This window comes from Daucus carota, chromosome 1 (assembly GCF_001625215.2).
Source record: "Daucus carota subsp. sativus chromosome 1, DH1 v3.0, whole genome shotgun sequence".
NCBI classification, from domain to species: Eukaryota; Viridiplantae; Streptophyta; class Magnoliopsida; order Apiales; family Apiaceae; genus Daucus; species Daucus carota.
In genome coordinates, this window is record NC_030381.2 from 30,806,985 (window position 1) to 30,823,686 (window position 16,702).

The 16,702-nt window shown below is 31.6% G+C and overlaps 1 protein-coding gene and 2 long non-coding RNA genes across 4 annotated transcripts; all 3 read left to right on the forward strand.

Annotated features, from left to right (window-relative positions):
- Positions 1-251: 251 nt before the first annotated feature.
- LOC108227683 (uncharacterized) lies at positions 252-1,055 on the forward strand. The gene has a single exon (XM_017402966.2). It carries the CDS (start codon positions 330-332, stop codon positions 873-875), a length of 546 nt encoding a protein of 181 aa, XP_017258455.1. The 5' UTR covers positions 252-329; the 3' UTR covers positions 876-1,055.
- A 7,429-nt stretch (positions 1,056-8,484) lies between these two features.
- Positions 8,485-9,453, forward strand: LOC108227847 (uncharacterized). The gene is made up of 3 exons (XR_001808117.2): positions 8,485-8,683; positions 8,900-8,945; positions 9,037-9,453. It is a non-coding gene; the product is annotated as an uncharacterized LOC108227847 (long non-coding RNA).
- Positions 9,454-11,714: 2,261 nt separating this feature from the next.
- Positions 11,715-15,440, forward strand: LOC135147095 (uncharacterized). 2 transcript variants are annotated; one of them, XR_010284572.1, is made up of 4 exons: positions 11,715-12,290; positions 13,846-14,095; positions 14,437-14,599; positions 14,698-15,440. It is a non-coding gene; the product is annotated as an uncharacterized LOC135147095 (long non-coding RNA). The 2 variants fall into 2 exon arrangements; XR_010284573.1 differs by having other exon boundaries at positions 13,935-14,095.
- The last annotated feature ends 1,262 nt before the right edge of the window (positions 15,441-16,702 follow it).

Sequence of the window (16,702 nt, forward strand, 5' to 3'; positions counted from 1 at the left end):
ATTATGTCAAATAAATTAGTTTTTTACAAGTCTGAACAGAGCCCATCAAAAAATAAAGAAAAACACTGCTCAACAAAATGCAAAATATTAAACAAAGATTAAACTCAACATGTCAAACCAAATTTGTTTTGCACGTCTCAAAATGTAGCCGTTATGCACACTCTGTTCCCCTCAACGTTCATATTCCCAGCACATCCCATATGACCGTTGCTTTCATGGCCCTTTTGCACACATATATAACATTACCCAATCCCACACTCCTCACTCACTAACACCTCTCAAGAATTCAAACCCACCCAATTTCTCATCAACAAATTTCAAACCACAAAATGGGCGGCCTTTCAATCACATCTTCTTCAACACACTCCCACCCCAAAACCCACAAATTCTTCATCTTCATAAACTACATTCTCCTAGGCGCATCCTGTAGCTGCATTTTCCTCACCCTCTCCCTCCGTCTCATCCCCTCTCTTGTCGGCTTCTTCCTCATCCTCCTCCACATCCTCACCATTGCCGGGGCCTTAGCAGGCTGCAACGCAGCCACCTCGGGCGCAGGCAAATGGTATGCAGCCCATATGGTGGCCACAGTGCTCACCGCAATTTTTCAAGGATCCGTCTCTGTTCTCATCTTCACGAGTACTGACAATTTTCTCGGAAACCTCAAGTCATATGTCAATGAAGAAAATGGGGCCAAGATCTTGAAATTAACCGGGGGATTGTGTGTGCTCATCTTTTGCTTGGAATGGGTTGTGCTCACTTTGGCATTTTTCTTGAAATACTATGCTTATTTGGATAATGACAATAGTGATCTTGGGGCCAAGAGGAGCTCTAAAGTTCAAGGAGAGGAGCTGGCTTATTTGCCTTACCAAGTTTAAATAATCTTTATTGAAAATTGTTGTGTTCTATGATTCTATCTCTTGTTGCCATTTCTTTGTTCTTTTTAAGCACAGTGTGTGATGTAGAACTTATTTGGAGAGTGCTATTCATGTTGAATGGTTTATCTCTGTGAACATTTAATGTATAAAAAAACAAGAAAATGTATTTTTTCTTCTTCACTTTAGCTTTCTGAATTATTTGTTTTTGTGGGCAACTGCAACACACTACTGAGAGAGACTTAATTTGCTGTTTATGTTGAATGGTTTATCTCTATGAACAAAGTAAAAAAAAATAAAAAATCTTTCTTTTCTTTACACTATAACTGATATCTAAGTGTGTGCATTAAAATCTCTAGAAAAAAACTTGTGTGTATTAAAAATGAATTATGATTTAGTTATTAAGTTTTTATTATCTATTTAGCCCATATAGATCATAGCCGAGATACATGCTCATCAGAAGAGAGTGACTAGACTTGCCTATTCCAGTGGCATTAAACATCCTTTTATCATTTGGATATGATGCTCAGGTGCATTTTTGAACTGGAAGGCTAATAGAAGATATCAGATGCATAGGCAGCTGTAGATCCAAAGTCACTTCACGCTAATTTTCCTTTAGGTGTTGCAGATCTGTGCTTGGAACAGATTTGGATGGAGAAGGCAGTCTTCTAAATTCCTGAATGATCATGGAAATGCTTTGTCTCCTCGGCACACTTCTGTCAAGTTTCACCAGGACCAAAGATCTCTGTTGGTTGTACATGAAAGTTGTATAGCCACTCTTGAGGGGCCTGGCCTCGAGCCCTGCAAGCAGGTATCTGCAAATTATTTGCAATATTGACAATTAATATATATGCTTTGTTGAATATCACAACATGCTTCACCTACGCTTTATTAAACCATTTTTGAAAGAGGACGGGGTGATCATTTTGGGTGAAACTATAACGTGTATTAATGATCAAACACAGAACAAATAAATATTAATTGTGTGTGTACATATATACCTACATGAACACAATCATATTCGACAGAACTTGACATTGATTTCTCTAAAATTGCCCCTGGTGCAATATCATGTCGCTCTGCTACTGAGACTAACATCCAAGTTTTTAATGACAGAAGAAAATTCTCAAACTCCTTAAATATTTCTTGCAGTGGATTCTTGGGTAATGGATCGGCGATGCTGCATATTCATATGATGGCCAGTCCATATATGCCTGCTTTTTTAACTGGCACGTTGTTTTTCTTGGACTCAGGTATCAGTTACCATATAGTTTGTTATCAATCTGAGTGCATATTTACCTTTTAATTAAAGGTACATGTTGTGTTCACTTAATATGTATCCCGAAAACGTGAACTTATCAGCAATACCACCCTCTTAACCGGATGTTTTCCTTCTGTATTATATCTATATGTTATAAAACTTGAGGAAGAGGATATTAGGATTGGCTTTGTAGCACACCTTAGCTTGAGACCAGCAACAACTGAGAACTTGATATGAGATTTTGTGATAATTATAGCCCCCTGTCTAATTTTGAAATCTATATGTTCTAAAATATGCATCTAGGGATTGAATTAGTGCAGGGGTTATGAAGGTGTTTTTTTGCTTGACTATGTAAAGTGATAAATTTTCAATACAAATATACTGGTATGTTTTACTTATAAAGCCTGTAATTTTCAATGCAAATATACATGTAGCCGCCCAATTTGAAAAGAAAATTATCAACACAGTATGGAAATAAAATAAGAAACCCAATATTTTTCTTGACTATGTTAACTGATAAATTTTCAATTCAAATATACATGTAGCCACACAATTTGAAATGAGAACGGTAAACAGAGTATGAAAATAAGAAAATAATAAAAGAAACCCAATATTGTGGCATATACAACGTTTTCACTCAAAAAGCCTGTAATTAGCCGTTAGTATCGAGCGCTAAAGTCCAGGCCCAGTATCACCCTCACGTCCAACATACACAACACCGTCTTAGATGCATAAAAAAAACACAATCACTTAATATGCTTCTAACTACATCAGATCACATCTGATCCGAGTGTATTTTAAATGGGCATGAGTTTGTTTCAAAATAATCCGATTGACAAGAGTAATGCCTTATTTAATAGAACAAATATCGATTTAGGTTAATCTGATCTGTATAAAATAATATTAATATAATATTTAATACTTATATACTCCATACATACTACATAGTGCGGTCCTATTTTTGCATGTCTCTTATACAAATCAAACATTTAGAAAAAAATGTTAGTGGGATATTTATAATTCTATCTTAAAATAATAGTTTTGTTTCGACTTAACTTAGTCAAACTAATAATTTTAATCAACAATTACATATATTATATAACTACAAAACCTTTTGGTATATATTATTCGAACGAATATTAACCGATCTACTCATAATATTTTATTTTGGATAAAGTTTTATATATGGTTAAAATTTAGTCAATTTGATAAATAAAATGTGTTGAATAGTGTCATATAGTTATTACGAGTGAGTTAATTGATTGCATTCACTCCTTTGGTTATAGGACTATGTAAAATTAAGTTTGTGTAGGTGATAGTGATCATATATTTTCTTATACTTTGTATCATGAGCAGAATTATTATGATATAATTTTTTATTGATCTTACATATCCAATAGCAAGGATACAATTATATGATCGATATTCCCGACCATCTTGACGAAGTTTTCCTCCTAAAATGCTCCCTAGAGACCTTTCGATATAATTTTATATCATAATGTTTTTATTGATTATATATGGGAGAAAATGAACTCTACTAAAATCATATATTATTAATTTTTTTGTCAGGGTCTACATATTCGTAGATGAGTTGTATCTCGAGATACAATAGCCGAGCCAAGGGATTTCATTCATCCAAAAAAGATTATCATAAGACATGCAAGATATCTCTGGACGTTTAGATAATAATACTTTAATGTCTGAGAGGAAAAAACCCGTAAAAATTTCTACGAAGGATCCTAAAAAAAACAAACGAAACAAGCAGAACATAAGTTCATATATAAAATTATATACATTATACAAATTATAAAAAATAATATATCCAAAAATAAATTATTTCTAAAAGTGTGTGTACATATTTTCTAAAGTAAAAAAATAAAATAAAGTCTCAACCAATGGAGGATGTTTGGTTAGACACTAAAGTAACTAATACTCCCTCCGTCCCACCCATTTCTTATCGAATGGGTTGGGCACGGAGGTTAAGAAATATTTATAAAGTAATGGAAAAGAGGAAGAAAAGTGGGTAAAGTGGTGGGACCCATTGATTTTTAATGTATAAAAAGAAGATAGTGGAGTAAAAGTAGTGTGAAAAGGAAAAAAAAGTGGAGAAGTGGTGGGACCCATTGACTATTTTTGGTAAGTTTTGAAATGTAAAGAATTGGGTGGGACACCCCAAAAAGGAAAGTGTAAAGAAATGGGTGGGACGGAGGGAGTATATAGTTAATTGCTTCTTCCAAGGCGAAATATACGCCATTACTTGTGGCCACCCATGAATGGTACAAATATGCCTCAGTCAAGACACAATTAAAATTTAAACCGTTTCAATAATGACCATCATAAATGGTACTAAATATTCATGAAGAATATTTATGCAAGATATTTGAAACATCATAATGACCCATAATATTGGCACATGAGAAAAAAAACATCAAAATAAACCGTAAATTAGCAAAGTGTAATGCCTAAACATACCAAATTAGATCAAGATATATTTTATCAAAAAATAACCGAATAAGGTATAAAACAACCGTTTTATGACAAAAAAAAGAATAAGCTGATTACTTCCAATTTTAAAAAATATTGCACATAAATATACATACAAATAATATAAAAACAAAGTCATAATTAAAAAACCAATATTCAAATCATAACAATTAAGAAGGCCAAGAACACATATCGAAATCTATAACAAACCTAATTTCAAATCAATATTCCGGCCGAGCATAGCAAATCCGACTAAGTCAAAACAGTTCGAAAAAATACCGGGAAAAAAGTTACATAACTCGACCTGATCTATAAAGTAATCCAAACAAAATTACCAAGTTAAATACAAATCCATGATTTCGATAACCTAAAAAATCTATACAACCTTATAATTAGAAGAGGAATAGGGTAAATTGTTTACTATGATGCGATATGCTATCATAATATAAACAAAACAAACAAACACAAGCAAACAAAATACATGAAAAACATTTATCCATGATTGCAACAAGATAATCGAGAGAAAAAAACGTACATTTTCAAAGAGACGAGGATATCTTGATTACATATTTTTCGTGTATGCTATGAATTATGTATATCACAATTTTAATTAGACGTTACTTAATTGATGTAGCGCTGAATTTTTATGTCATTGTATAGATACACGGTACATGAGTTAGACCTACTTGAACTCTTTTGGATACTAGGTTGCTAATGAAATTCTTAAGCTTGTTCCAAATACGGAGGTGGTTATAGGTATTCATCTAAATCTCAACATTAATATTTCATCAATTTCTTTGACTTAAATTTTGATTGATGTTAAATGGATAACTTTTAAACAATCCTTTGTAATCCTTGGGAGATATCTACATATAGCGAATGTCATAATGGATATATCTCAATTTGGAAAAAAGACATCATAGGTAAAACATATATGGAAAATTATCACAATGGTCCCGTAAGGATCATTTTTCACAAATAAGCTTTTATGTTTTATCTACTACTATCGATCTATTTTCTTCCCAGGAAATTTATTACAATGCTACTCACTTGGATTATTTATGAGAGAATTTTGTTCATTCTTTGAAGCACGCAAATGCTTTTGCGCCACGCAAATGTTGTCAATGTGCATATAATTATAATTGCTTCATATGATGATGTCTCATTAATTGGTTGCCCAAAAACAATATTGAAGCAACATAGGTTTAATTTGTGATATTCTGTTTTGTGTATGTAAATCACTTACTATATACCGGCCATTCTTGGATGTATCTTTTATTTACATGTAAACTTTTGTAGTAATAATGTTATCATGGCTCAATTATTCATTATTCCATTTATTTCCTAGTGAAATACGGTAGATACTATGTGGTCAGTGTCATTTTTATGCTAATATTTAAATCCAAAATTAAAATCATGTGTACATTATAAATATCACATTAGGCTATAGTGGAAAATTATTGAATGACATATACAACATGTGAGCTACTTGCATAAGATAGTCATTAAAAGACGGGTTTCATTTGAAACATACTAGCCGATTTATTTCAATAAGTGAACGTAGCTTGATGGGACATCCAACTATAGAGTTGGGAACATTACTAAGCTAGAGACCTAATGTTAATATGAGTATATTACCTTTAGCATTAGTTATAATTTTGACTTTTTAAGTCCTCGATGTGATTTTTTTAATAAGATTTGATATTCTAGTAAGTTGGATGATTAAATGTGTTATACTAATTATTCTTTTTATATTAGGTTGAGTAAATTACTAAATTAGTGACCTAATCTTAACATAGGTATATTATCTTTTGCATTGGTTCTAATTTAGACTTTTTAGGTTCTATGTGTTATATTCATCATTCTTTTTATATTATTTAGGTTATCTTTTATATATACTGGAGGTACCTTAAATAAATTTTGACATATATAAGGTTTTATTTCTACCTAAAAGAGATTATATTTTTATATATTTCTCTTTAAATTTCCAATCATGGTATTGTTTCTACCTAAAAGAGATTATAATTTTTATATATTTCTCTTTGGAAGTTCCAATCGTTAAACATTTGATGAATAAGGGAACATCTATTAACATGTAACACCCCAGTTCCACATCGAGGAGTGTGGAGACTTTAGTTGAGTTTATAAGCATAAGCACCTCTGGACTCTTGCCATTGTGGGATAGTACCACCAGCCTTCGTGTCTCCGCCTCTGGTAACTTGACGAATCAAACTTTCGAGAGTTTGCTCTGATACCATATGTGATAACCCGGGTCAAATCCCGAGTCTTCATGTCAAGTCACGAATTTCGAAACACTTTGATCAAGTATTGGGTTTTATCATATATCATTCCTCTTCAATGTAATTAATAATTCATACAATGTTTGTGGTTGTGGTTGCTTGTGTTGTGAGTACTCATTTTGCTCAAACAGTTTTAATCATACGACTTTATGCATATTCTTTCTTTATTCAACTCATTTTTATAACTGACCTTTTCGTTACATATTAAGACAAGATACTAATCTTATGTAGTCTATTTTGAATGTCATAAAGGACCGAATTGAATTTGAGAGAAAGATATGTGAGGTAAAACGTTGATAGAAAAATATCCAAATGGCATTCCCTTGCCCCATTCACCCAAAATAAGCTTCTTTTCTTATTTAATATGGTAGCCTTTGCTTTTTCTACCAGTAAATTGAGCTCAGCACTCGTCATTCGGATTCTTTATTTGAAATCTTGCCATTCTTTGAGGCATATACCAATGCAATCTGCAAATTACTGTTTTTTCTCTCAGATGAGGAAGATATGTGAGCTTGGAAAGGTTGTGTGAAACTCAGCTTAGGCAACTTACTTTGAAGGTTAATATTTTACTTTATTTACCTAAATAGGTGTTGTTTCTAGCTCAGATGTTTCTTTTCTTTCCTTTCATTGTGTTCTTTCATTGATAGAACGTGATGATGAGAATCGAGACTTTATATTTTATATGGTATGACGGCCGGGTCAAAAACAAAGAAAAAAAAATTAATAATAATAAGTGACACATAAATATATAACATAACTTTAATATTGTACTTGAAAGAAAAGAAATAAAATATGACACAATTCAAATTAAGCTCATTTGTACTTCTCATGAATCATCTCTTTATGATATAATCAATAATGTAGTCATTTGTCTCTAGACTTATGTGTGAAATCATGGATAAATATGTGCAACACTTGCTAAACGAACATATCAATACTTTATAATATTTTTAAAGCAATTGTGAGCTACAATACATCATAATAAAAGTTATTTGTGGGATATAAATTTAATATATTCTCGATTCTACTTCCTTTGCGTTCCTCTTGAAAGGTATAAAAATCCTTTGGTACTACAAGACAATATAATAATGTGTAATCTTGATTATTTTTAAATCATTATGGCATACTATATTACTACCTAATATGATATAAGCTTTGTTTACACACACACACATATATACACATATACATATATACATATTAATATATATATATATATATATATATATATATATATATCAAAGGTATTAGAGAACTATTTTAAATTAGAAATACTTATATGTATATTAATTTAAATAATTTTAATATGTTATTTTGTTATCTATATGGAAATATGGTGACACTAAAGACTATTGGTACACATATTTTAGATATACATTGAAATTAAAATAGTTACATATGTTAATTCATTATTAAATTATTTGGTCATCATTGATTTATATAAGTGGGATACATAATCAAAATACCCCGGTCACAACTTGATAGCTTGGGACACAACTTAGTAGCCTTGATTTTGAACTATTATTAGGTGCACATAGTTTCTTAGGCCCAACACCCCGTCTAGCCCAGTAAACTAGAATATATGCCTTCAAACCCTAATAGTCATCCATTGTATCATTTCTATTGTAAATATCTCCCACAAAACTAGATCTAGCCGCCCATCCAGTTCTCTCCTTTTATACTGTCCTTCCCTATCATTTCTTTTCTTGGGATTTGTGAATTCTTTTCTTGGGGGTTGTGAATATTGTTCATCTGTTAGAATGCAGGTATATCCTTGTAAATTATCATTTCTACCGACAAATCTATGCATAATCTTTCATCTCTATGATTAGTTTGAGATTAGGGTCATTTTTTGTTTATTTAGGACTTTTATGATGTTTACATATTAAAACTATGTTGGTGAATGTTGATTTAGTCATTATAATTATAAATTGATGATTAATCATGGAATATAATTATATTAATTTCAAGCAATTTTCCAGGAATTGAAGTTTGCTAAACAATGAAGAAAATGCTTCAAAACTAGGGGTAAGAATGTCAGATTATTGAATTATACTACAATCTTGAAAAATAAAATTTTTCACTGTACTTTTTTGCTAATACTTTTTGGTTATTTCAGGGATTTTTATGTGTATACGATTGTTTACCAAGTACAATGAAGCCAGGAGTACCCGCTATAACATATAAAACAAAGGCAAAAAGTTCTGCTCTCCTGCTGCCAAGAAGGCTGATGGTGTTGACGTGGAGGCTATAGTTTTTATTTTGGGTGTTTAGATGGATGTTTAAATTTGAACTTGATAGACAGCTGTGTGGTTTGTGCTTTTGCTATAAATTTTAACAGACATTGGTACTTTCATCTTTATTCTTCCCGTCAGGCTTATACTATATTTGCTATATATTGTTTGAAACTTATTGGGCTTGTGAAATGGCACGCCATGAAGGATTTTGATTGTCAAGTTTCACCCAGGACCATATTTGAAAAAGGCCGGGGTGATCATTGTAATATGTATTAATGATCAAGCATATAACAAAGAAATATTAATTCTGTGTGTACATATATACCTACATGAACACAATCAATATTCGACTGAAATTGACATTGATTTTCCTAAAAATGCGACTGTGCAATATCATGTCACTGTGCTACTGAGAGTAACATCTAAAATTTTAATGACAGAAGAAAATTTTCAAGCTCCTTATATATTTCTTGCAGCGGAATCCTGGGGGATTCATCTGTGATGCTGCATATTCATGTGATGGTCAGTCCATATATGCCTGCTTTCTTAACAAGCACATTATTTTCGTGGACTCGGCATCATTTTCCATAAACTTTGTTATCAATCCGATTGCATATTTACTTTCTAATCAAAGGAAATGTTATGTTTACTTACAATGTATCTCGAAAATCTGAACTTATAAGCAATACCACCCTCTTGACGGGAAGTTGCCTTCTATATTATATCTACAGCCTACAAAGCACAATCAGTTTGCTCTCGAGCTTAGTGATGGTGGCGTACTTGTAAAAGAATTTGATGCCGAGGATATTGGAAATGGCTATGTAGCATGCCTTAGCTTGAGACCAGCAACATATGAAAACTTGATATGAGCTTTTGTGATAATTAGAGCCCGATGTCTCTTAAAATCTAAATGTTTTAGCACATACATTGGATTAGTGCAAAGTTTTAAAGATGTTTATTTGCTTGACCATGTTAACTCATTAATTTTCAATTCGAATATATATATATATATATATATGTAGCTGCGCAATTTGAATTGATAATCGTCAACACAGTATGAAAAATAATAAAAGAAAATCAATATTTTGGCATATACAATATTTTACTTATAAAACCAGTAATTAGGAGCTGGTATCCAACTCATTCAAATAAAGCACATGCCATCTATCACCCTGAGGTCCAAGGTACAAACACCCCCGTAAAGGTACGAAAATCACCAACATTTAATAGGTCTCTAAATAGATCATATCTCCCATCCCATCCGAGTCTATTTTAAATAGACATGGATTTATTTCAAAATAATCCGATCCAACAACAATAATCTAATTATTTAACGGACCATATATGGTCCGATCGGTCTATCATCGAACCCCATCATTTTATGCACATATAAGAATATTAATATAATATTTTATACTTATACACTAAATATGCTTCTTCGATCCTAGTTTTGTATGTCTTTTATAAAAATCAAACATTTAGAAAAGATGATATTGGAATATTTATAATTCTATTTTAAAATAATAATTTTGTTTCAACTTAACTTAGTCAAACTAATAATTTTAATCAACAATTACATAAATTAAATAACTAATAAACTTTTTGATATATTGTTCAAACGAATAGTTGATCTACTTAAAATGTATTTTTGAGATAAATTTTTATATATTGTTAAAATTTGAACAATTTGAATTTGAAAATATGTTCAACAATGGCATATAGTTTTTTTGAGTGAGGTAAATAATTGCCTTCATTCCTTTAGTTCTAGCACTATGTAAAATTATGTTTGTATAGGTGATAGTAATCATATATTTTCTTAAAGTTTGTATCTTCAATGGAATTTTCATTAGTAGAATTATTATGATATAATTAATTTTTTGATCTTATATATTCAATAACAAGTATACAATTATATGATCGATATTTTCAACAATTTTAACCAAATTTACCTCCTAAATTGTTCGCTAGAGACCATCTAATATAATTTTATAGCTGAATGTCTTACTTGATTAAATATGGGAAAAAAATGAACACTTGTAAAATTATATATTGTTCTGAATAAAATGATTAGTGTAATTTTATTTTAAATAAATAATCCTAATAACTTGTAATATGTAAGTTTAATTTCCTAGTCTTTATTGATCTTAATGTATTTGGTCTCATTTTTGTATCTTATGAGTTCTCGGTGTTGATATGAGCTTATCTGTTATTGATCTCAATGTATTTCATCTCATTTTTTTTATAGATTATGCATTGGATATGATCAGCTTATCTATTATTTAAAATGACTGCTTTATCCTTAAGGAGCTGATAATTCGGACCTGGTTCCTAACCTTGGCAATGATCATTTCACTCAGATCATGCTCGACTCCTTCAGTGTTCCACACCCACACTGAAGCACTGTTTCCATGATGATTAAGAGAAGTGAATTTATCTGATTAACAAGTTTATGTATCTATCTGATTGTTTTAGATCTGTTAATTCTTCATTTTGTGTGCGTTTTCTGTTTATATGTTCTGTTGTCGGCGCTAGATGTGTGGATGTGTCGGCGCTAGGTGATGTGTGACTACAGGAAATAGGTATCTTGGACAAGGCCGACCATCACCCTTATATAAAAGCTTGAGTTTAGAAAACTTGTGTGAGGAACAAACAGTGAAAGTGAGTCATTTAAAGTATCGATAATAACTGGCTCTTCAAGAGGAATTTTAAGAGGATCTAGCCATGAAAAAAAATTGAATTGTTCATCTTCAATGTCAAATGACACTACTTCTTTGGAAAGTCTATCTTCAATACCGGCAGAATAAGTAACCCAATGAAATGCCTATTTTAAAGGTCGGATGAAATAAGGAGTAGAGATACCAAAAAGTATCACCGGATCACTGAAATGAGGGGCACTTGATCACGCTCATGACATGGAAGAGTTGTTACCTCATCATGTGCACTACCACAATTAGGATATTGGACAAATGATCTTCCTATAATGACAACATATGAGAGCGATTTTTTTTATGACCCTAAAATCCAAGAACAGAAGAACACTCCAGTTTTTTGTATTTCACAACATTCTGCATTTATGTTGAAACTTTGGAAACAGTCACCTGGGATTTTGAATATGCAGGAATGGCTGTTCAGTGATGTAATTCCCTACCCTTGCATAGTATATCTATTAACACTGCATGACCTAATATCTGAAGCATTGTTGAAGAATAATAAATTATAACATCCGGTTAAAAATATGAAGGGAAATATCTCTGTAATAGTTTCGAAATGTTCCCGCAGTTTAACACTAACTAATGTTGCTTTTGTGAGCTTTGTCTACTTTACTTTGTAGCGCACACACTGTTCAGTTAAAGCAATGTGGCTTTCGGGAGCTTAATTTGCTCTAATTTGCTTTGTAGCGCACACACTATTCAGTAAAACCTAATGTGGCTTTTGGGAGGTTTGCTCTCTCTTTTGTATTGTAGGGCACACATCCTGTTGAGTGAAAACTAATGTAACATGTGATGGGAGCACAACAATTTTTTGAAGTTGATTATTATTAGGTACATTTTCTATGAGTAACCACCACAACAATAATGTCTGCACTCCATATATATATATATATATATATATATATATATATAGAAGGATATGATCAAATAAAAACTTTTTAAGTTACAAACTTACAAACTTTTTTTTTTATTCTCCCATCGTGTTAATCTTTAGTTATAGAAAGTATTCATGTTGAAAATTCTTGAAAAAACATCACAATTTTTAAAAATAACGCATAAATAAATCGCGCATTGAACACATTTGTAACTTGAGTTTAACATCGGGTGTAGAACACTAATTATCATTATGTTGAATATATCTATAAATATATTTAAACTATACCTCTGGGTTTGGGTGGGGTTTAGAAACATAAATATTAGTTATATAATACTTTTAACTTAGTTCTTACATTCAAAAATTAGTTTATGTACTTCTCCAACACAATTTTAATCGATGTTCTACAAAATATGCTAAAAAAATGTTGAACTCAAATTAAATATGTGTTGAATGCAGAAAATTTGTAAGTTTGTACTAGAACCCACCCACATATATATATATATATATATATATATATATATATATATATATATATATATATATATATATATATTCGAAATGACATGTCTTGTCTTGACTTATGTTTTTTCGGAAGTAATCTATATACATATATAGTTGGCCATGTATTTTTCAGTCATGAAATTGATACTAAATTTTTTGATCTTTTTATCTTAAAAATATTTCTTTCCTTCTCTTTTATTTTTCAAATACTTTAATTCATATGTGTATTGTTGATGTGATTTATCTCTCTTGTAATACTACCCATTTACAGTTTGTAAAACTAGTTATTACTATTCTATACTTTTACTACAATCGGACTATGGATAAAAACTTTTCTTGGCCACCTAAGTGGCCAAGAAAAGTTTAAGTGGCCAAGAAAAGTTTTTATCCATAGTCCATAACTGCTGCAACTTCAGTTATGTTCTATCCTGAGGAAATAATATCGTTATCGTCCGCAGGGAGGATGGCTCTATACTAATCTATGGTGTTCAGAAAGATATGGTCTTTATCTATATATATATATACTGATATCTAAGTGTTGTACATTAAAAATGAATTATCATTTAGCGATTAAGTTCTTATTATCTATTTGGCTTATATAGAAGATATTGCCGAGATAATGCTCATCAGAAGAGAGTGACTGGCCTTGCCTATTCTAGTGCATTAAATATCCTTTTATCATCTGGATAAGATGCTCAGGTAAAATTTCAAAGTGGAAGGCTAATAGAAGATATCAGATGCATGGGCACATTTCTGTCAAGTGTCACCAGGACCAAAGACATTTGTTGGTTGTACATGAAAGTTGTATAGCCACTCGATCCTGAGGGACCTAATCTCGAGCCCTGCAAGCAGGTATCTACAAATTATTTGCAGTGTTGACAATCAATTTATATGCTTTGTTGAATATCACAACATGCTTAATTCACCCATGCTTTATTAGACTTTATTTGAAAGAGGTTGGGGTGATCATTTTGGGTGTAACTATAATGTGTATTAATAATCAAGCACATCACAAATATATATTAATTGTGTGGGTACATACATACCTACATGAACACAATCATATTCGACAGAACTTGACATTGATTTTTCTAAAATAGTCCCTGGTGCAATATCATGTCACTCTGCTAATGAGAGATCTAAGTTCTTAATGACAGAAGAAAATTCTCAAGCTCTTTAAATATTTCTTGCAGTAGATTCCGGGGGAATTGATCAGTGATGCTGCATATATATTCCTGTGATGACCAGTCCATATATGCCTGCTTTCTTAACAGGCACATTGTTTTCTTGGACTCGGCATCTTTGACCATAAAATTTTTTATCAATCCGAGTGCATATTTTACCTTCTAATTAAAGGTACGTGTTATTTTTGATTAAAATGTATCCTGAAAATATGAGCTTATTAGCGATAACACCCTCTTGACTGGAAGCTGCCTTCTGTATTATATCTATAGCCGGGTGATGTATGCTTCTACTCTTGCGGCTAATCCTACAAAACACAATCAGTTTGCTCTCGGGCTTAGTTATGGTGGCGTACTAGTTATAGAACTTGAGGAAGAGGATATTGGGGTTGGCATTGTAGCACGCCTTAGCTTGAGACCAGCAACAACTGAGAACTTGATATGAGTTTTTGTTGTTGGATAGTTGATTCAAATATTAGTAGCTATTATTAAGCAGCATGTGTATGTTTTATCAGTTAAATAAAAGGATAGACATGTAGTAGTATGTGGCAGTTACTGGAAGTTTATTTAGGAAGTTAAGAATAGGGTAGTTTCTTTGCCTAGTTAGTTATCTATTTCAATCTGCATATTTATGTGCAATGCTGTGTATTCAGTTTAGTTAATGAGAGTTATCTATGTTCTTGTGTCTCTCATATTCTGAACGTGGTACAGCAAGATTGATGCATTCTTTCATGAAAGCGGTTTCATTAGAAGTGAGAATGAACCTACACTATACATGAAACGTCAAAGTGATGGAGAATTTCTGGTGGTTTGCTTATATGTTGATGATATGATATATATGGGTTCCTGCGAGTCAATTATCAATGAGTTCAGGTCAAGTATGATGGCTAAGTTTGAGATGACTGATTTGGGTCTCCTTCAATATTTTTTGGGTCTTGAAGTGAAGCAAAATGAAGAAGGAATTTTTGTTTGTCAGAAAAAATTTGCTACTGATTTGTTGAAGAAATTTAATATGAGTACTTTAGTTAATGGGAGTTATCTATGTTCTTGTGTCTCTCATATTCTGAAAGTTTAGTCGTTTACATATGTGATAATCAGAGCCCAGTGTCTCTTGAAATTTATATGTTTTAAAACATACATCTAGGGATTGGATTAGTGCAAGAGTGCTAAAGTTTTTTTTTGCTTGACGATGTTAAGTGATAAATGTTCAATGCAAATATACACGTAGTGCAGAATCTGAAATGAGAATTATCAATAGAGTATGAAAATGAGAAAAGAAAGCCAATATTTTGGCATATACAATGTTTCACTCATACAGCCCGTAATTTTCAATGCAAATATACATGTAGCTGCCCAATTTCAAAAGAGAATTATCAAAACAAATATGCAAATATACATGCTTGACTATGTTAATTGAATTTTTTTAATTCGAATATACATGTAGAAGCAGAATATGAAATAAGAACTGTCAACATAGTATGAAATATGAAAATAATAGAAGAAACTCAATATTCTGGTATTCGGAGTGTCTGACACAACACATTTTCGAGTATCGGATTTGGCATTATCAAAAATTCCGGACACAGTTACAATGTCCAAATTAATTTTGGACATGGATACAAGGACGCAGTGAATTTTAATATAATTATTTATTTTCATTTGAGAAATAAAAAAAATATTGCATTATTTTTCAGTTGAAAATGTGCAATTGATTGATTTATAAAATCCAAAAATTAACAACTATAACAAATGTATTTAACATTTTTCTTGCCAATATTCATGTAAAGCAAAAATTATGCACACCAAAGTAAAAGAAAGAAAAAAGGGAAACAACTAGATAATGAATGGGGACTTAAAGATGTCCAGATACATTTGTAATATATAATACATCTCAATACAAGTATTCCTCTATCTTTTCACCCTTTTACTATCATCTTCTTCATCTTCTCATTTTCACCACTTCTCATCTTCTTCTTCCTGTTCCCCCATCTTTCATAACATCGCTTCTTACACAATTTCTTTCGTAATTCTCAACGATCTTTGATTTTGATTTCTCTGGTAACCATCGACTTTTCCGATGATGAATGGGCGGTATAGAGCTTTCAACAAAGCAGTCCGGCCTCTATCCTGTTTCTTGTCTTGTGTCGTGCCGTGTCGACACGGGTACGCTGAACGAAATAGACGAGTCGGAGTAACACAGCTAAACAATGAAGAAAATGCTTCAAAACTTGTGGTAAGAATGTGAGAGTATTTAATTATATGAAATCTTGATAATTAA